At 40.2% G+C, this 23,075-nt stretch overlaps 1 protein-coding gene across 17 annotated transcripts in view; it reads right to left on the bottom strand.

The window, feature by feature from the left end:
* Positions 1-23,075, bottom strand: part of SRPK2 (SRSF protein kinase 2) — a 311,814-nt gene that overhangs the window by 71,360 nt on the left and 217,379 nt on the right. For all 17 annotated transcript variants that reach the window (XM_043551885.1, XM_043551812.1, XM_043551834.1 and 14 more), the window contains 3 exons: positions 18,055-18,220; positions 13,903-13,928; positions 12,284-12,530 (listed from right to left, as the gene is read on the bottom strand). In XM_043551885.1, coding sequence (XP_043407820.1) covers positions 12,284-12,530; positions 13,903-13,928; positions 18,055-18,220 — 439 coding nt within the window. The remainder of the gene's footprint in view (positions 1-12,283; positions 12,531-13,902; positions 13,929-18,054; positions 18,221-23,075) is intronic.

Here is a 23,075-nt window from a genome sequence, read left to right as displayed (position 1 = left end):
ATCAATATACCTTTTTGAAATTTTCATGATCTTTAACTCCTCAATAACTACTAGACTTCAGTGTAAAGAAACACTTGAATACACAAAGATTTTCAACTTTAACTTGAAGTCTTTATTTCATTTATTAGGCATCTCATTTCACTTTTTATTTGGAAATGCTTGTGTTTTACAACTTTGATTATTTTCCAATTTCATCTTTATGTTTTAAAAAAAATATTTTTCAGCAAAGCTAACAAGTGATTATTATTCACAATTTGTATTATGGTAATGCCCAAAGGTCACATTATGCTAGATGCGGCACTAACACTCAGGAGAGATGGTCCACCTCCAAAGAGCTCACCGTCTGCAGCCCTGATCCTGCAGGCTGTTACTTATGTGTGGACAGCTGTACCTGTGTGGAGCCCCAGTGAATTCAACGGGGCTCTGCATGGGCATAATTAGAGCCCTACCATATTCACAGTTCATGTTGGTCAATTTCATGGTCATAGGATTTTAAAAATCATAAATTTTGAGTCAGGACCCCCATTTTGACAAACGCTGGTCTCCCCGTGAAATCTGTATAGTAGAGGGTAAAAGCACGCAAAAGACCAGATTTCATGGGGGGAGACCAGATTTCACGGGGGGAGACCAGATTTCATGCTCCGTGACGCATTTTTCATGGCTGTGAATTTGATAGGACCCTAGGCATAATGGTCTGCATGCTCAGGACAGCTTGCAGGATCAGAGTCTACACTGAAACAAAACACATGTGGACATACCAAACAGCAAGAGAGAATGAAAGAGGAAGGACAAGGATAATCGTAAATATGATCATAAAGTTACATAGTTATGTGTACAACTTAGTGGCTCCAAATCTCTATTTGTTAATATAAACAAATGAAGCATCATATAAAGAGCAGCACAAATGTGTCTCAGGAAGGGATCTGAGTAAGAGGGCAATGGCCTTACTGATTAGTTCAAGGGGAACATTATATGGCGGTAGGGTAAGAGAAAGCACTAATAAAGCTGAGGGAGAAGAGGCCAAATAGGCATTCAAGGCTAGCATCACTGTCAGAATGGAGGGAGTGGTGGCAATGAGTTAAGAGTGGATAAGCAGGGAAGGGCACAGTTATGAAGGTCCTTGAAGGTAAGAACAAGAACCCTGAATTTGATACAGTGGCAAACAGGGAGCCAGTAGAGGGACTCAAAGAAATGCAAGATATTGCCAGAGTAAGGGACAAGAAAGGTGATCCTAGAAGCAACATTTTATCTGGAATGGAGAAGGGCAATGTGAAGATTGGGGAGACCAGAGAGAAGTTGGTTACAGGAGTGGTTTTCAACCTTTTTTCATTTGCGGACCCCTAAGAAATTTCAAATGTAGGTGGGGACCCTTTTAGAAATCTTAAACAAAGTCTGCGAACCCCCATGGGTCCACAGACAGCAGGTTGAAAACCACTGGGTTACAGGTTTCAGAGTAACAGCCGTGTTAGTCTGTATTCGCAAAAAGAAAAGGAGTACTTGTGGCACCTTAGAGACTAACCAATCAAGTAATCAAGACATAATGAGGGCCTGAAAGAGAGTGTTTAGCAACATGGGAAGAAAGACAAAAGGCATATCTTAGAAATGTTATGGAAGAAGCCGCAGGATTTGCAGATAATTATAATATTAATAAATTACTTAGATGTGCACAGAAAGGGAGAGGTGGAATCAGAGATGACTCTATAGCTACATTAATTTTATGTAATAAAGATGCAACTTGTTGTTCTGTTACTTCCTCAGGATACTTAGTTATGTCAGCACTTGTAGTAATAATAGATTTTCAGGACCTAAGTAAAATGATTTATATTTAATTAAAGTCTCTTTAATTAAGGTTGTTTTTACCTCATCGCCATTTGATCAGAGAAAACTAGGACTGTCAAGCGATTAAAAAAATTAATTGCGATTTATCATGCTGTTAAACAATAATACAAAATCATTTATTTAAATATTTTTGGATGTTTTCTACATTTTCAAATATATTGATTTCAATTACAACACAGAATACAAAGTGTACAGTGCTCACTTTATATTTTTTTTATTACAAATATTTGCACTGTAAAAAACAAAATAGTATTTTTCAATTCACCTAATACAAGTACTGTAGTGCAGTATCTTTGTCCTGAAAATTGAACTTACAAATGTAGAATTATGTACAGAAAATAACTGTATTCAAAAATAAAACCATGTAAAACTTTAGAGCCTACAAGTCCAATCAGTCCTACTTCTTGTCCAGCCAATCGCTCAGACTAACAAGTTTGTTTACATTCGCAGAAGATAATGCTGCCCGCTTCTTGTTTACAATGTCCACCTGAAAGTGAAAACAGGTGTCCACATGGTATTGTTATAGCTGGCGTTGTAAGATACTTACATGCCAGATGCGCTACAGATTCATATGTCCTTTCATGCTTCAATCACCATTTCAGAGGACATACGTGCATGCTGATGATGGGGGCTGCTCGATAACAATCCAAAGCAGCATGGACCAATGCATGTTCATTTTCATCATCTGAGTCAGATGCCCCAGCAGAAGGTTGATTTATTTAATTTTTTTTGGTGGTTCAGGTTCTGTAGTTTCTGCATCGGAGCACTGCTCTTTTAAGACTTCGGAAAGCATGCTCCACGCCTCGTCCCTCTCAGATTTTGGAAGGCACTTCAGATTCTTAAACCTTGGGTCGAGTGCTGTAGCTATCTTTAGAAATCTCACATTAGTACCTTCTTTGTGTTTTGTCAAATCTGCAGTGAAAGTGTTCTTGAAACGAACATGTGCTGGGTCATCATCTGAGACTGCTATAACATGAAATATATGGCAGAATGTGGGTAAAAAAAGAGCAGGACACATGCAATTCTCCCCCAAAGAGTTCAGTCACAAATTTCATTAATGCATGATTTTTTTAACGAGCGTGATCAGCGTGGAACATGTCCTCTGGAATGGGTGGTTGAAGCAGGAAGGGACATACGAATGTTTAGCATATTTGGCATGTAAATACCTTGCATGCCTGCTACAAAAGTGACATGAGAATGCCTGTGCTCACTTTCAGGTGATGTAAATAAGCAGGCAGCATTATTTTCCATAAATGTAAACAAAGTTGTTTCTCTTAGCAGTTGGCTGAACGAGAAGTAGGACTGAGTGGACATGTAGGCTCTAAAGGTTTACATTGTTTTGTTTTTGAGTGCAGTTATGTAACAAAAAAAATCTACAATTGAAAGGTACACCTTCACAATAAAGAGACTGCACTACAGTACTTGTATTAGGTGAACTGAAAAATACTATTTCTTTTGTTAATCATTTTCACAGTGCAAATGTTTGGAATAAAAAATAATATAAAGTGAGCACTGTACACTTTATATTCTGTGTTGTAATCGAAATCAGTATATTTGAAAATGTAGAAAAACATCCAAAAATATTTAATATGTTTCAATTGGTATTTTATTGTTTAGCAGTGTGATTAAAACTGCGATTAATCACAATTAATTTTTTTTTAGTTAATCGCGTTAGTTAACTGCGATTAATCGACAGCCCTAGAGAAAAGCAATTCAGTGTGTTTTATGGTTTTTATTTAAAAGCAGAAACAACTATAAGGCTAATTTATTATACTTCCCTAAAGTACTAAACAATACGAAAATCAGATTGAGTTACAATGTAGACGGCATTAATCCAATCAAGGAGTTAACAATAATACAAATCAAAATTGGTTAACTAACAAGAAAACAATGAGATCAACAATTTATCAAATCACTGCAGAAGCACAATAAATAATCAACTCACAAAACTAATATAGTACCAATGATTAAATGGCTTATTTAGTCATACACAGACTCCCCACCCCCAACCCACACCCTGCAAAATGGCTAAGACAAGTCTTTCCTGGCAGGCATCCCCGTATCTGTTAAGGAAACAAAAAGAAGCGAAGTTATTCAGGAAAAGAAGGAGGATCTGCTCTTCTGGCTCAGATACCGTCATGCAGTTGGTGTTATCTGCTGACCAACTGGCTGGTCTGCAATGTCTTTGACTCCACTTTCTCTGGGAGGGAAAGAAGAAGTATCTGGTTGTTGCGGTGGTGACCTCGGGAGGAGCACACTTTTTCCTTGTTTATCTAGTCCTTTAAGGTAGAAATTCAAGCTGATAATTTCCCAGAGGACAGACCACCTCAGTAATCTTTGGACCAAATTGGGGATCACAGGTTTTCCATTCCACCTTTACTGTCCAGCCAACCCTGGTCGAGTGAGGTAAATCTAAACACTCTTGGGGCCCTTCTTCCGGGGGACTGAATCTTTGTCACATCCACAGCTCCTGATATTGTGTGCCAAATGCATGGCAATGTAAAAACAAGCATCCTGGAGGTTGAAAGCTGCAAACCAATCCCGTGGATCTAATGACAGTATTATTGAGGCTAGGGTAACCATCCTGAATTTCAAATGCGAAATGAAGGTGTTGAGCATTCTGAGGGCTAGGATCTTCTTTGGTATAAGGAAAAACTTAGAACAGAAGCCTGACCCTCTGTAAGGACCAGGACCCTCCTCTATTGCTTTGAGAACTGGGAGAGAATTCTATTCTAAAAAAAGCTTATTATGAGAGGGTCTCTGAAAAGGGAGATGGAAGGTGGGTGAATGGTAGGTGTAAGTATGGAAATGAATCCTGTAGTCAAATGATATCATGCTAGGATCCATTTGTCCAATTTTAGGCAGTTCCATCAGGCCCGCCGATGGAGTAGATACACCCCATATTGGCCAGGAAGGGGTTAATAAGATTCTGTGGGCTCAAAAACCCGAACCCCATTACAACTACAAGAAGTGTCAAGCCTAGAAGGAGGCGTTAAAAGAGGAAAAAGCCCAGCTCAATAGTGGCTGACTGGCAGAAGGAGTGGGAGGGCCTGGTTTGGACCACAGGAAACATACCGACAGCCTGGAGGAAGGCTGGCCTAGGCCAGAGGCTATCCTGAGACCGTTAGATGCCAGAGCTTCCTGGGGGGTAGGTATATCTGGTGCAGGACCTTTATATTTGCTTTGTTCATCATAACTAATCTACTTTCCTTTGGGGATCTGTAGAGGAGTGAGCCCTGTAAGAAAGGGACTAGAGACAGGTTGAGGGAGGATTTAATAGCCAGAACTTACCTGCTTACTACAGGATCCCCAGCTGGAACCCAAAAATAGAGGGTGGGCCTAGGTTCCCCTATCAGCCCACTGAGGATGGTGATATGAAGATCCCTGAAAGCAAGGATCCAGGCCTGAGACTAAACTACTGTTTTGCTGGACTTGATTTACCCTGGAAGGGGTGGGACTATATGTGACCTGGCTGAAGTGCCATGTCATGAGAAGAAGTAGATGACTACAGGGCCACAGTGGCTGTAGGCAGGGACACCAGAGGAGAAGACCCTGCTATGCCACACCCAGCTGCCAGGGGACACACTGGCCGTGAGTTACCTATCTATACTCCCAAAATAGGAAAATACAGTTCCCAAATAGTAGGCAAGAAGAGAGAAGGAAGATCTGGTAGAATGATCAATTCGCAGCTCCTGACTGGATTGTCAAAAGGAAGACTTACTAGTTGTAGCCAGATATGACAAGTAGGTGAGGCTTCTGAAATTTTTGTCACTTCCTTGGGGGCTCAGAAGGCCTCTAGTACTATTAAGTAACTGGAATAATCCTCTGTCTAGGGAAGTACTGAGATCTATTGTATCTCCTCATTATTGTAGGGATAAAAATGCCAAGGGATCATAGTGTCAATAGGAAATCTTTGAGCATGTGCAGGGACTCATCAGTTTTCTCACTGAAGAGGTTGGGCCATCAAATGGAAGATCCTCCAGATGACTGAATCCACAAAGTTTGATGCACAACTACTGATATTTCTATCCAGTGGGAAGCTATATCAGCAGCATACAACACTGTCTGCTACAAGGACCTTTCTATCAGCTGACCTCCAATGATTAACAACTGGAACTGCTCTCTGTATTCCTGTGGCAACTTATCAATAAAGTCTGTGAATTTATTATAATTAATAAAATCGTTTTTGGCCTTGGGAACCTGACAGTTTGAAATCCTGAGTTTGTAGGTTTGCAGATGAGTAATTTTTTCATCCAGGCATTTCAGTTCTTTTTCATATAGTGTCATCTAAGGGCTTGCCTATAGAGTGGGGTAACATGCTACACAGGGGTCAGATTTGAAAAGTACAATAATGTGTTGCACATTAATTGGTCCATGTTGACCTAGCTGGTGTGTGTTAAAAGTGTTCCCTAGTATGCTTTAACATGGTACTGTTTTAAACAGCACTATGTTAAAGCACATTAGCAAGGTCTACACAGACCAATTAATGCATCGCATGTTAGTATTCTTTAGAAATCACACCCCTCCATAGAGCACGTTCCCCCACTATGTACACAAGACCTTAAAGTGGTGCTGCTTACTCCATTCATTTGTGGCCACCACAACTAGTAAACCTTGGACCAGGTAAGAAAAGAGGTATTCCACCCCCTTAAGATGGCAAATACTACTTTCTGTCCCTCTTAGACATTGGAGAAATAATTACTGGAGTCTGTCAGACAGATGTAGGAGGCTCTAATAGCTCCTCATTAACAGGCAGGGCACTTCACCCTAGCATGGTAGTATGTAAGATGTCTAAATGTTTATGAAGTGCTTCCTGAACATACTTCAGCAGAATCTGGGAAGTCTCAGCTACTCATTTCATTAGGTCCTGAAAAATCCTATAATTGTCCGGACATGACAGTGGTGAAAGAATCATTGTCTCATGTCAAGAGAAGGTGGCAGTGGCAATGGCTTGTGGAACTTACATGTCTTCCTCTGTAGGATGTTCTTCCTCCGCTGACTGCTCCTCTAATTGTTGGGTTTGCACTGGACGTTCCTGAGACTGAGTGAGCTGACATCTCTGAGTCACCCACCCCCCACCAAGAACATGAGGATGTATGAGGTAATGCTTCCTCTAAGTAGCCCAGGGATTCCAAAAAGGCGACTGAGGGGTACTATATGAAAAGAGGAGGAGCCCAAGGAGGTGGGCATCATTGCACTTGGTAAGCCAGAAAACTCCACCTACAGAATGGTGCTACATCCTAGATCCTCTTTCAAACTGAATATCAGGGGATGGCTCCCAACGGGAGAAATTAGACAAATCGACATCACCTTGATATCAATCTGATGAAGACTATGAGATCTGAGACTCAAAAGGAGGAGAAGAAGAAGCAGGAGTGGTAAGCAGTAGAATCTGACTTACAATCAGTACCAGAGAGTCAGTTGGTAGTGGTGAAAGTCTTGTAACTTTCCTGGTGTCCATCGTACAGGAGATCAGAGGGATTCAGATCCGAGGCTGTCCATGTGGAGCAAGCTAATAAATACATTTTTAACCTTGCTTCCCTGAGCTTTTTTGGTTCTCTTAGAGAACGATTTGCAGACATAGCAGTTGGCAGGGATCTGTGACTCTCCTAAACAAGAAAAAGCAGTGATCATAGAATCACAGAACTGGAAGGGACCTTGAGAGGTCGTCTAGTCGAGCCCCCTGCACTCAAGGGAGGACTAAGTATTATCTAGACCATCCCTGACAAGTGTTTGTCCAACCTGCTCTTAAAAATCCCCAATGATGGAGATTCCACAACCTCCCTAGGCAATTTATTCCAGTGCTTAACCACTCTGACAGTTAGGAAGATTTTCCTAATGTCCAACCTAAACCGCCCTTGCTGCAATTTAAGGCCATTGCTTCTTGTCCTACCCTCAGAGGTTAAGAACAACAATTTTTCTCCCTCCTCCTTGTAACAACCTTTTACATACTTGAAACTGTTATCGTGTCCCCTCTCGGTCTTCTCTTCTCCAGACTAAACAAACCCAATTTTTTCAATCTTCATAGGTCATGTTTTCTAGCCCTTTACTCTTTTTTCTTGCTCTTCTCTGGACTTTCTCCAATTTGTCCACATCCTTCCTGAAATGTGGCGCCCAGAACTGGACACAATACTCCAGTTGAGGCCTAATCAGTGCGGAGTAGAGCAGAAGAATTACTCCTCGTGTCTTGTTTACAATACTCCTGCTAATACATCCTAGAATGATGTTTGCTTTTTTTGCAACAGTGTTACATCCGATGAAGTGAGCTGTAGCTCACGAAAGCTCATGCTCAAATAAACTGGTTAGTCTCTAAGGTGCCACAAGTACTCCTTTTCTTTTTAGTGTTACACTGTTGACTCATATTTAGCTTGTGACCCACTAGGACCCCCCCAGATCCCTTTCCATAGTACTCCTTCCTAGGCAGTCTTTTCCCATGTTGTATGTGTGCAACTGATTGTTTTTTTCCTAAGTGGAGTACTTTGCATTTGGCCTTATTGAATTTCATCCTATTTACTTCAGACCCTTTCTCCAGTTTGTCCAGATCGTTTTGAATTTTAATCCTATCTTCCAAAGCACTTGCAACCCCTCCCAGCTTGGTATCGTCCGCAAACTTTCTAAGTGTACTCTCTATGCCATTATCTAAATCATTGATGAAGATATAGAACAGAACCAGACCCAGAACCGATCCCTGCAGGACCCCACTTATTATGCCCTTCCAGCATGACTGTGAACAACTGATAGCTACTCTCTGGGAATTATTTTCCAACTAGTTATGCACCCACCTTATGGTAGCTCCATCTAGGTCGTATTTCCGTTTATGAGAAGGTCATGCGAGACAGTATCAAAAGCCTTACTAAAGTCAAGATATACCAAATCCACTGCTTCCCCCCACCCACAGGGCTTGTTACCCTGTGAAAGAAAGCTATCAGGTTGGTTTGACACAATTTGTTCTTGACAAATCCATGCTGACGATTATTTATCACCTTATTATCTTCTGGGTGTTTGCAAATTGATTGCTTAATTATTTGTTCCATTATCTTTCCAGGTACAGAAGTTAAGCTGACTGGTCTGTAATTCCCCGGGTTGTCCTTATTTCCCTTTTTATAGATGTGCACTATATTTGCCCTTTTCCAGTTTTCTGAAACGTCTCCCGTCTTCCATAACTTTTCAAAGATAATTGCTAATGGCTCAGATATCTCCTCAGTCAGCTCCTTGAGTATTCTAGGATGCATTTCATCAGGCCCGGGTGATTTGAAGACATCTAACTTGTTCTTTCCCTATTTTAGACTCTGACCCTACCTCATTTTCACTGGCATTCACTATTTTAGAAGACCAATCGTCACCAACCTTCTTGATGAAAACCGAAATAAAGAAGTCATTAAGCACCTCTGCCATTTCCAATTTTCTGTTATTGTCTTTCCCCCCCCATTGAGTAACAGGCCAACTCTGTCCTTGGTCTTTCTCTTTCTTCTAATATATTTGTAGAATGTTTTCTTGTTTCCTTTTATGTCCCTAGCTAGTTTGAGCTTGTTTTATGCCTTGGCTTTTCTAATTTTGTCCCTACATACTTGTGTTATATTCATCCTTTGTAATTTGATGCAATAGTCATTGAGGGGAAAAGCCTCCCACAAAAGTCACAAAATTTAAAGCCAGGGGATTTTGGCATCATTAAAGAAAACTTCCCTCACTAAAAGAATAAATGAAAGAGGGGGAAAAAATCAAGGAGGAGTAAAACCCTTTAAATAAAACTACACTATTTACAGATATAGCCAAGCAGCCAACTCTTACATTAAACTTTCCTCAGGCTTGGCAGAATTTGATTTTTTCAATATAATTTCAACAGATAATATCAGTGTTTATTTTTAAGCTTTTTTATTCTTATCAGTTTAAATTTTCACAGTTGGGGGGTGTCAGACAATAATTATATAATGACAGAAGACATGAGATTCATACAGGTAAGCTTTGTAACTATTAAAACACAAATTGTCAACATGTCAAAATATCTTAAATCAAACACATGACAAATTCTCAAGCAGCATTTTTCTTACTTTGCCTATCTGTAAATTGTGATTATCAATTAATCCATTTTTGTTAGTGTGTGTACAGTGAAACCAATGTTTACCAACATTTACTGATAAAAGTCCAATTCTTCCAAGCCTAACTATACTATATACAAAGAAAAATATCCTAACACTACCTAAATGCATTTACAAAATGCCATGCCAATCACATCAACAAATGGGAAAACACATGGGGCTGGCAGTGAAAGAGGGACAGTCCCAGTAGCAAGGGAGGGAGTCGCTTGCCAAGGAACAATAAGTAGCTCCTCATGGGAGTCTCTGGCACCCTTTGGCCAGCTGGAGGAGAAGGGTGCTGATTGGCCCAGATCCAAGAATGTAACCCAGTGCAGGGGCCATGTGGAGCCTCTTTTTGCTCCAATCCAGCAGCCTACCCTACCCCTTTGAACTAGGAATGGGAACCCGGCCTGACAGATGTTCTGGGTCAAGCTGACCACCTGTTTAGGGGGTGAGGAAGGATTTTTTTCTCCCATGGGCCAATTGGCAGAGAACCAGGGAGTTTTTTGTCTTCCTCACAGTGCCTGCAAGCCACAGTGGGTTAAGTAGGAATGTGCCTGGTGCCTAACTAAGGTACTGGGGTGGTGTTGCTTACTCGTTGCAACTCGCAGCCAGTTTCCAGTGCAGTTAAGAGACTAAAATGAATGTTTCCCAGAGGTAAAAGACCTGGGATTTTGGTGATGGGCCTTGGGCTCATCTGATAGGATGAGACGTTGTGGTCTTTGTGGGCCAAGGTCAGACCTTGTGGCCATTGCAAGCTGAGGTCTCTTGGGGGGAAGGGTGCTAGGACACACAGAGCTGACTCCTGGGGGATAGGCTGAGGAGAGTCTACTCCACGTTAGGGGTTGTATGATAAGCTCTGTAACCCTGACACCACTTACAGGTTATATGGGGAGGAGCCCTGTAATCCCCACAATGGAACCAATTAAATGTCTGATATAGGAGAGTATGGGTGATGGGCGGGTAGTGCCCCTCCCTTGTGTTAAAAGTTTAATAAAAGTTGTGGCCTGCCACTTAATTCCATGCATGTGTCCGTCCTCATTTTGTCGCTGTGTCCACATCAATGAGAAAGCCAAAGCTAAGGAGTGTAGACACAGAAGTGTTCCATCTCAGGCCAATTGGGATGAGAAGGAACAAAAGTAGTAGTTGGGGTCTTCTATATCCCCAGAATAATGACGAGAGTAGTCCGGGTGCATGCACAGATCAGGAGGATACTCCTAACAAAATATACATCTGCAATCTCTCATGCATGGACATATGTGCAGCAATGTTCCCTCTAATTTTTTCTGTTCATGTGTGAAATGAATTTTATGTGCACCAATATCGAGGTAATGTGTGGATGTGCGCCACCAGTAGAAACAAAAAACCTAGATATAATATATATTTTTAATAAGTTACCATAGGGCTTATTACTCCAGCCAGGACATGTTAGGCATTTTAGAACTCACTATTCAAAGAATTAAATTTAAGCATAAGAGAGCAATAAAAATTATGAAATGCACAGACCCGTCAAAAAACTCAAATAACAGCACTTTGAAAGAATAAAATTACAAAGAATACGTGTGCTTTGCAGGAAGTATCAAGATGTAACAACAACAATAATAAAAGTATGTATTGGGAGGTGAGAGAGAAAGAGAGACCGTGTGTGTGTGTGTGAGAGAGACACACACACTGTGAGCGTATGTGAAAGACCCCTTTAAGTAGATCAGCACTCACAAATCTGAAGCCTGCTTGTTCAGACACAGCAGTAACCGCCAGCACATCCCACTCCTGTGCCCTAACATGTTCCCCTCTTCCATCTCCCCCCCCACCCCCCCCGCACTGCCTGTGGAGATGGGGTACAGGAGTGGGGTAGGGGACATGCTGACATCAGTGACCCCTCTCCCCCACACCCTGCTCTGCACAGCAAGCAGGCGACTCCTGGGAGCAGCTGGCCAGGGGCTCCACGGCAGAGGGCAGGAGCAGAGCAGCAGTGGGGGCAGGGGCACCTGAAGTGCATGACACTTGATAGACGGCTGGCTGGCCAGGCAGTTGCACAGCTTAGAAGGAACTCAGATGTGCACCTACAGCTGAATACACATGTGGACAAGCACCTGAAGAACAGCAAAGTAAAAATGTTAAATTTCTCTCTCTCACCAACAGAAGTTGGTCCAGTAAAAGATATTATCTCACCCACCTCGTGCCTCTAATATCCTGGGACTGACACGGTTACAACTACACTGCGTATAATATAAAACCTATTCGTTTTAGAGATTTTGTGGGATTAATTCATAATTAAGATAAACCAGTCTCAGAAAGTACAATTAAAGTTCCATCTCAGTTCCAACTCAAATTAGTTTCAGTATCAGGGTAAAATAGAAGTTACTAACCATCATCATTCCCAGGCTCTTCATCCGCTACCTCCTCTAAATCAGCTGTTTTTAGCTTGACCTCTGGGTGGTACTCATCTTCTTGCTCATTTGATGGTACACCCGAGGTTACATTTTCTTCTATTTTTTTCCTTTCAGCTTCTCGCTCCAGTTCTTCTATTTCCTGCAGGCGTTTCTCTAGTAGCTCAGCTTGCCTCTTCTGTTTTTTTTTCAGTTTTTTCTTTTTGTTTTTAGATATTTTCCCAACCTACATTTAACGAACATAAATAATGTCAATTGATTATTCTTCCAATCATCTCACATCAAAGTTTAAATAATTTTTGATAGCTTTATATTTGCAAATTCTCGATATTATGTATGATATTGAAGTATTTATGTTCTCTATTTAATTTTCATCTCAAAAAGCACTTCAGATTATATAAAGCAAAAAAAGTTATGTGGGACATAACCTCAGGCCAGGAGTATTCTGCTAATTAAACTAAAAAGCAAATTATATGGAAAACGGTACAGTAGAATTGACTTGATTCATTTAATCTTACTCAACAGCAACCTCCTTAACCTTTAGACTACTATTGATCATGTTCATGCATATGGAACGTACTCTGCTAACAACGTAAAAATGTTTTATTATTCTTCCAGTATTCCAATTCAGGGGAAAAACAGCTGCTAACAATCAGAAAATGGCTGTAAAAAGGTGAAGAAATTATTTTAGATCATTCACATGTTGTTTAGTTATAACTCCGTAAAAATGAAAAGCAGTTTTATTACCCACTTCATGTCAAAAACATATGCATCACTAATGGCAGAAGGAAGTGATAAAAGCTCTAATTTTCTATGCCATAAGGAATGAGAAAAGGAACTTCCAGGTACAGTAACAACAAGCAGAAGAAAAATTAACAGATTAGAGATAGCAGATTGGTGTAGTTTTACTGTAACATTTTGACTCCATTTTTAATTTTAATTAGGCATCTTTTGTATTTTGAGTTTTCTAATATATATGGAAGTTTTCTTCTTGTGGTCATTCAAAATAATTGATTTAAGTGTAGGAAATGAAGGGCAAATTTCTGCTCTGAAGGGTTCATGAATAGACCCCATAATCTTCAAGCAACTGTGCAGCACAGTCAGAAATAGATCACTGAAGTCAATGGGACTGCTCACAGTGCATAACATTAAGCATGCAGGATCAGGATTATGCCATAAGAAAGATGAAAAATGGCAATTCCTCAACTTCATTCCACATGAAGCTATTATTACAGCTTTGGAGACTGCTCAAAAATGCTTCAACACTCACGATAGGGTAAATATTGTGCTTAAAAACTGCAATTATGTATTTTGCCTATAATTCATATTTAATTCTTTTTTAAAATAAATTTATCATTACTGTGAAAGAAAAAATGTACCTTAAAAAAGAACTCCTAGACCACTCTTGATAATAACTTGCTACAAAATCATGAGAAATGAACAAAGACTGCAGAACTGCACAAAAAGTTCTCATTTAAGGACAAAAGCTATAGTCAGAGGAGCTTCTGTATAGAATGTAAAATGTCAGTAGTCTAACAGTCAATAATAACTAAAGGACAGCAAGATGCTTTAGATATGAGTTATATAAATATACTCACAGGCTTTTGTTGTGGGGCAGTACTCACTAAAAAAGAAAAAATAAAGTCAAACTCACAGGAGCATGTAAGCACATTTTAGAAAAGGATTCTGAAATAAAATATAAAATATAATATATTGCAAACCAGTGCCTTTTTGTATTTATCAGTACGTTAGTATTGTGTCTCCTTAAAAGTATCCACAAACTTAAAACAATTAGTTGTCTTCATTGGAACAGAGGTGATATGCGGTGGATTCTCTATTACAGGCAATTTTTAAAGCAAGACTGGATGTTTTTCTATAAGATCTGCTGTAGTTCAGACAGGAATTAATTCATGGAAATCCTGCGGCCTATACAGGCAGTCAGACAAGATGAACACAGTGGTTCTTTCTGGTCTTATCCATGAATCGACACATACTGTCTTACTGTTAACAGCCTGCTCATTTTCCTACTTTAAAAACAATTAGTTTTAAAATTTGTCCATCTAAATATAGTGATCAATATACTATGAGAATAAAGCAAAAGTCTCTTATTCAGAATAACACAGTTTAAACAAAATTATTCCACTAGCTGGGTTAGGTCAGGACTCTTAAGCGAGTCCTGTCTAGCCTCCCTGCTTTCAGAAACTTGCAGGGATCCCAGCTACTCCTATGCAACTCAACTCCCCATGACCAGTTCCTGACCTTTCCACCAGGCTGGAAACCAGCAGCTGGGAGGCTCCGGGCACCCAACCACTCCACCCCAGTGGACAGCCCAAGCAACAGAAGGCTGTCATTCAAGAAGTTTTAAAGTGGCCTTTTCCTTCCCTCCTACCCTTCTCCCACACCCCACCCGGGCTACCTTGTGAGTTATCTCCCTATTTCTATAATCAATTAATAAAGAATACAGGTGTTTTAAACGATAGTGACTTTATTTCCTTTGCAAGCAAGCTGTGATCGAAGGGGGGAGGGCGGGTGGCTTACAGGGAATTTAGAGGCAACCAAGCGGGCGGGTTTTCATCAAGGAGAAACAAACAGAAGTGTCACACTGTACCCTGGCCAGTCATGAAACTGGTTTTCAAAGCTTCTCTGATGCGCAGCGCTTCCTGCTGTGCTCTTCTAACCGCACTGCTGTCTGGCTGCATGTATTTAGCAGCCAGGCGATTTGCATCAACCTCCCACCCCGCCATAAACGTCTCCCCCTTACTCTCACAGAGATTGTGGAGCACACAGCAAGCAGCAATAACAATGGGAATATTGGTTTCGCTGAGGTCTGAGCGAGTCAGTAAACTGCGCCAGCGCGCCTTTAAACGTCCAAATGCACATTCTACCACCATTCTGCACTTGCTCAGCCTGTAGTTGAACAGCTCCTGACTACTGTCCAGGCTGCCTGTGTACGGCTTCATGAGCCAGGGCATTAAGGGGTAAGCTGGGTCCCCAAGGATAACTATAGGCATTTCAACATCCCCAACAGTTATTTTCTGGTCTGGGAAGTAAATCCCTTCCTGCAGCCATTTAAACAGACCAGAGTTCCTGAAGACGCGAGCGTCATGAACCTTTCCCGGCCATCCCACATTGATGTTGGTGAAACGTCCCTTGTGATCCACCAGTGCTTACAGCACCATTGAAAAGTACCCCTTGCAGTTAATGTACTGGCTGCCCTTGTGGTTTGGTCCCAAGATAGGGATATGCGTTCCGTCTATAGCCCCACCACAGTTAGGGAATCCCATTGCAGCAAAGCCATCCACTATGACCTGCACATTTCCCAGAGTCTCTACCCTTGATAGCAGCAGCTCAATGATTGCGTTGGCTATTTGCATCACAGCAACCCCCACAGTAGATTTGCCCACTCCAAATTGATTACCGACTGACCGGTAGCTGTCTGGCATTGCAAGCTTCCACAGGGCAATTGCCACTTGCTTGTGAACTGTGAGGACTGCTCTCATCTTGGTATTCTTGCGCTTCAGGGCAGGGGAAAGCAAGTCACAGAGTTCCATGAAAGTGCCCTTACGCAAGCCAACGTTTCGGAGCCACTGGGAATCACCCCAGATCTGCAACACTATGCGATCCCACCAGTCTGTGCCTGTTTCCCGGACCCAGAATCGGCGTTCCACGGCATGAGCCTGCCCCAGTAACACCATGATCTCCAAATTGCTGGGGACCGCGGTTTTAGAGAACTCTGTGTTCATGTCCTTATCACCGCGCTTCCGTTGCCTCCTCGCCTGGTTTTTCAGGTGCTGGTTCTGCATAAACTGCACGATAATGCGCGAGGTGTTTACAGTGGTCATAACTGCTGCAGTGAGCTGAACAGCCGGGCTCCATGCTTGCTGTGCTATGGCGTCTGCTCGGGCAATCCAGGGAAAAGGGCGCAAAATGATTGTCTGCTGTTGCTTTCACAGAGGGAGGGAGGGAAGGTTGACTGATGACATTTACCCATAACCACCTGTGACAAATTTTTGGCCCCATGGGGCATTGGGAGCTCAGCCCAGAATTCCAATGGGCAGCGGAGACTGCGGGATAGCTACCCACAGTGCACTGCTCAGAATGTCGATGCTTGCCACGGTACTGTGGACGCACACCACTGAATTAATGTGCTTAGTGTAGACACATGCACTTGATTTTATACAATCTGTTCCCAAAAATCAACTTCTGTAAAATCGGAGTACTTTCGTAGTGTAGCCATGGCCTTAGAGTGCTCCTCTGGATCTAAAAAGTGTACTGGTTTTTAGCAGGTTCTCAAAATTCAACACCATCATACCATGTAGCTCAGAAGTGGAACTATGCAAAGAGCTAAATACTACACTCATCTTCAGTTAGTTCTGGGGAAGTGTTATAAGTAATAATTACCACTGGCTAAGAACAAACTATATAAATAATTCCATCAAATATCTTCATTGAAGAGAATGTTAAGGTTGCACAGTGAGTCACGTAACAGTCAGGAAACAACATCAACGTTGCAAGCACAATCTTCAGTGCAATTACTATACAGTCTTTAGTTACATGATCACACATGATTTCAAAACCAACACATTATTTTTTGAAAATTTTACACGTGTCTAAAATCATACGTATAATATTCCAGATGGCTGAACCACTCTTGCTCAAACTTTTAAAAAAATCATCTTCAGGCAAAGACTAAGCCTGAAAAGTTTCAGTCTAAATGGTGAATGTTTTGGAAAGTTGTGAAGATCTGAAAACAACGTGCTAGATTGTGGAAATATTTATGGAACCTTAACTGCAAAGGTTGCTAGACTCCTGCTGTAACAGACGACATTATTAAAATACAACTCAACTATTGCTCCCTACACATTTTCCCATAGTATTGTATAATAACTTTCTTAATTACTATCTTTTCCCCATCCCTGTGGCTGATATGGTGGACTGATAAATGACAAGGAGCCACAAGACTGATGACCATTAGAAAGCCACATTTTCTCTAAGTATCCCTTTACTGTTTCATAGTGAACTCTCCTAGCCATCCACACTGTGCAAAGGTGGAAAAGAAGGTACAGTCCCACTTGAACCCTAGGCAAATTTCACAAGCTATTTTATATGTGAGTGGGAAGTATACCTAAAAGAGGACACTGATGTATGTACAATACATTCACTTTTCAAAGCTTAAAGACCAGGGATTCCAAGACTTGATTTAGTTGAGGACTGGTCCTGCTTTGAGCAGGAGGTTGGACTAGATGACCTCCCGAGGCCCTTGATATTCTATGATTCTATGACTTTTGTGACATCACTAGATCTAACTATAATGCCTAGATTAGAAGTCAGACAATCTGAAATTTAAGGTAATGAACTTGGGACAGAATTGGAAAACAATTTAAAGTCACTAACTCTTATGACTGCTGCAGTACGGCAGGGCTTCAGTGCAGCTAATAGCTGTCATTTGAGTTCCCAACTTGAAAAACATGAAAGATTGTTTAGGCACATCATTTCCCTATATTACAGTACTCTGAATACTGGGAGCATACCAACGTGAGAAACAGAAAACATCCCTCAGATGGCTTTCCTGTGGTCTAAATTAATACTTACATTAAACTAGGGATACATTAAAGTAATTAACATTCACACATTTAATTCAGTCATTTAAAATATATAATATTCACGAACTAGAACAAGTTAAATGTGATTATGATGATCTGTTTTCCAATGCAGTTTTACTTGCAGCAAGTTTAACTCTATTACTGTACCTGCTGAGCCAGACGGAGGAGGAGCACCAGCTTTCTGCCACTCTGTAGCTTCAGCAGCCATTCTACGCACATAGGCATCATCCACACACATCAAGATATTTTCTGGTTTTATATCTGTATGGATGATCTTGCATTTGCTGTGTAGATAATCTAAACCCTGAAGGACCTGCATACAACAAAATCAGTTGAAAAAAATTTTGATAGTTTGACCAACATAAATACATAAATTGTCTTACTGTTTAAATAATTATTCTAATTCAAATGCAATAAAATATGAAAACTTGACTTCAATGTAGTATACAAGTATTTTATAAGATGTTAATATTCTGAATGTTCAAACAGTCAGATATATTTTATACACTGTGTTCAACAAAAGGTAATTTTCCTTAGATATTCAGTATTACCTCAGCTTCCAATGTGACCAAGATGTTATGATGATTTGATCACTTTTATCTATTACACCTTTGGCACTTCAAATTTATTTGTTATAAAATCTTGGCTGTCACAGATTATTTAGCCCAGAGCACATTTTTTACATTATATACAGGAAGCACCCTGCAAGTTATCACACAAATCTACATAAATTCTGGTGCAAAATTGGTAACAAGAAAAAAATGACACCCTCATAATATTAATCTGCACTTTTACAGCACTGTCCATCAGAAGATCTTAAAGCACTTTACAATCACAAATGAACTAGGCCTCACAACACCATTAAGAACAGACAGGTTAAGTGTCTGATGTCGCTGAAGAAGCCTGTGACAGTGTGGAAAATAGAATCCCTGTGCTTTATCCACAAGAACCCTGTGCCCCTCTAAACATTTTATCAAGACATTACACAGCACATTCTTAATCCAATCCTTCTCAGAATCATTCAAGATATGATGAATTTTAAAAGCTAAATGTGTGGGTTCAAAAACCTAATACTGGAATCACTAATCTGGATTCGTGCGTGCAAGTCTGGTCCACTAAATTCCAAAATTTGCTTGTTTATTTGAAAAACCAACTGAAAGAGCAGGGATTATTCTCTTAAAGGATAGAAACCTCAGTTTATCCTGAAAAGATATATGATGACAAGCAATCCAAGTTTTAGAAAAAGGACACTAAAGTAATATCCACATCAAGAAAGTGCTCGTGATTAGAGCTTGTTGAGAAATGGTTTTCCCATTTTGCAAAAATTTTTGAGATTTAAAAAACTCTCCTGCTCTGCACTGGAACGAAACTGAGAACTTTCAAAAAATGTTCACAAAAAACAGGAGAGAGATTCTCCACTCCAGAACTGACAATAGCCTTGTCGTTCAGGCACTCACCGAGGATGTGAGAGACCCAGATTTGACTCTCTGCTCCACATCAAGCAGGGCAGGGACTTGAACCTCTCTATCCCATACCCTAGGTATGCCCTAACCACTTGGCTAGAGAATCAATCCTCTCTCTCTCCCCCACCATTCTAGTTTTCACCAGAAATTCTATCCTTGACCTGACAAACTTTGGGCATGGCTACACTTGCAGATGTAGAGTGCTTTGAGTTAAACCAGCCTTTGTAGAGCGCAGTAGGGAAAGTGCTGCAGTCTGTCCACACTGACAGCTTCAAGTGCATTGGCGTGGCCACATTTGTGGCACTTGCAGCAGCATTGGGAGTGGTGCATTATGGGCAGCTATCCCAGCATGCAAGTGGCTGCAACGTGCTTTTCAAATGGGTGGGATGGGGTGGAGTGTGACAGGGAGTGTGTTGTGTGTATGTGGGGGGAGAGAGAGTGGGTTTTTGGGTAGATGAGAGCATGTCAGCATGCTGTCTTGTAAGTTCAGACAGCAACAGACCCCCGTCGCCGCCCCGCCTCTCTCTCTCACACACAGCATTCCACATGAATGACTTGCTTTGTCTCAGAGCAGATAAGCAGCAGGCTGTCAGAAACGGAGCTTTCAAAGGGCATTTCCGCATTCCTACAGCCAATTCCAAACAATGACAAGAGTGGCCACCTGACTTAAGGGGATTATGGGACATTTCCGGAAGCTGATCAGAGCGCAGTAAAGCAACACCTCGTTCACCCTGGCGCTGCGGTACCCCAGCAAGGGCACAGTAAACATTATTCCACTCGCTGAGGTGTAGTACCAGCAGCACTGTAGCCGCAGAGTCAGAGCGTTCTACGTGCCTTGCCAGTGTGGACAGGTAGTGAGCTAGTGCGCCCAGGGCTCCTTTACTGCGCTGTAACTCGCAAGTGCAGCCAAGCCCTTTCCCAGTGAAAAGTTTTGGTTTTGACCAATCAGCATTTTCCAGTTAAAAACATTTAAATGAAAAATTCCTGACCAACTTTACTCACGATTCCTCTACTCCATCTGCTACATCATCTCCTCATTTTAACAATGTCTATATAACACAGAGACCAAGACAAAGATTCTCAGAGTACATTAGAGGCCCTAAGTTTTTTCCCCCCAAAAAGCTCTCTGTTTTAATGGTAGAAAGACAAGGAATTCAGTGAAGCTTAAGTAACTGATTCTCAGACATAGGACTAAAATTTACAATTGCACACTAGATAAAGTTAAAAATTTTTGCCCAGTTTTGGAATTAGAGGATAAAACCAAAAAGCTCAAATTTTTATTGGACCTTTGTATTGTTAAGATTTAATTTTGGTTGGGGTTTCTTTTAAAAGAAATACATCTTTTGAATCACATCTTTTGATAATAATTAAACTATTATTATTATATTTATTTATTTGGTTCCTGTTTTCCACTAATCCAGCTAAGAAACATTTTTGGTGACGAATTTGAAAGTCTCAAGTGATAGAAAATTAGTATAGAATATTGGTTGGTAAAAAAAATGAACACCACAAACATTTTATTTTGTTGCATTAGCAGGGTACATACATTACACAGAAAATAGTTCTTACACACCAGAAAAGAGTACTAAAAGCTTTAATTAAACCAAATGTATTTAAGAGCCTTGCTGGCACAGTGATCCTTTCTATTATGGTGATGTAATTTCAAATTATTATTTATGATATAAATAACAGTGAGTTTCATGATCTGTGACAAAGAATTATACTAATGTTAGGATTTATAGATAAGAATGTTCTTAGCCTGAACTTTAGTCAGATAGCTTAATCTAAAAATAGAAGGTATGATGCTGCAGTAAACCTGTGTGAGAAAAATATCAAATTCTATACATATCTGTGAGGGACTGAGACCAAGGCTGGGCATAATCCCTAATTTTTATTTACATCACCTGGCAAGGGGAAGATTGAAATGGATAAGAAAAGCTACATTTTCCTGGGTGTCAAAAAAGGCAGACAGGAAATATTCCGTTAATATCCCTATAGATATAGTTTAGGGGGATCCAAACTGTGGTATAGTTTCTCACTTGGAAAGGTCATATATATAAGAATTTGACTGCTCCACATCAAGAGATACTTTGCCACCACTTATCAGATTCTCTCTCATTGATAGTTAACCAGGATTGCAGACCATTATGCCTCTGAGAGTCAATTACTTACTACACATGGTTCATTTACACAAAAATCAAGAATGTTCACAGATAGAATACAAGATGCTAATTTTGGATCATTTCAATTTCATAGCATGCTCCTTGTCAGATAAGCTAGTGCTTTAAGTTTTACTGCCCAAAGGAAGACTCCTTCAACATTAGTAAATCTGCACTTTCAAGCATTCCCACTGGAACAACAGGACTTTCCCTCTGACAACAGATCATTTTGCAGCTCCACAGAATCGGCTCTAGTATAACATTTCATACAGTTCTGATCTGGGGGAAGAAAACAGATCAAACGCTGCTCAACACTGAAATTAAGTTTCCTATTAAACAACTAAAAAAGCAATTACTGATTAAAACTAGGCCTGAATTATGCAGCTGAATAAGATTATAACCATTTTTCAACCAGTGTTCTAAATCTGACAACGCATTTTGTAAAGTACAGATTTACATGGTTTTTTTAGACTGTCCCCCAAGATGTCTGTATTATATCAAATAGTGAAATAATCTGTTTTAAATAAAAATGTTTATTGTCCAGCAAACAATGCAACAGCTAGATTGTTTCACAACAAAATGTGACTTTCAGTATATCTACTGCACAAGTTTTATTTATCTATGCCAAACCACAGAAGAGAGGATGAAAAGCTGCATATCTTAAGAGATAAACCATCTGGCAGCACTGTGGTTCACTAGTTGTACCATCCATACAATTCCACGTACTCCATTCATCCCATCTCCACTATATGTAACTCTCCCCCGCCTTCCATAACTGATTGTTCACCCACCCTTTTTTTTTTTTTTAAATGAAGTGTATGTGGATTGTTTCAGCTTCTTTGTCGGAGCATAGGTTTAAACTGTATATTTTTAGTAGCGGTTCATTTAATTTATTTGTATTATTTCTGAATTAATTTTTAGTAACTTCATTTTGAAAGTATATTGGCTTTTGACTTTTTTGCTCATACTTAGTCATATTTTCAAAGTCTAGGGATTTGCCTTCTTTCTTGACAAAATCTGGATTAAACTAGCTTTAGACCTATTTATTATTGAAAGAACTTTCTCAAAAGTTACTTGAATCTGTATTACCAGAACCAGTTCAATCATCCCTAGATAACCTATTAAAGAAATCAAGATTAACAACGATCATGCACAAAAATATGTGTTGATTCATTAATTTATGCAAACAACCACCTTACAAGGCCAATGGGAAATTATCCCAGGAAAAAATACACATTGATCTCATCTGGTTGAGATTATAGATGGACATCCTAAAACAAGAACATGTCAATTAACTGAAATGGATACAATACAATTAGCTAAATCCAGTATGTTCCGTGCAAGCCAGCTGTTTTGGGAATGCCTTACTCTGAAAAAGACATTGGGAATATATGCTAGAGAAAACTGACCATAATACTAGTCATACACTGACAGTTATTCCTGAATTATATCTATTACATAATAGGGATAAAAAGAAAAACTCAACAAAAGAATGTCTAAAATGGATCACAGTAAGTAATTCACATCTGTACAGATCTGACTCAAA

Source organism: Chelonia mydas, chromosome 1 (genome assembly GCF_015237465.2).
Source record: "Chelonia mydas isolate rCheMyd1 chromosome 1, rCheMyd1.pri.v2, whole genome shotgun sequence".
Classification (NCBI taxonomy): domain Eukaryota; kingdom Metazoa; phylum Chordata; order Testudines; family Cheloniidae; genus Chelonia; species Chelonia mydas.
This window is presented reverse-complemented; position numbering and strand designations above follow the sequence as displayed.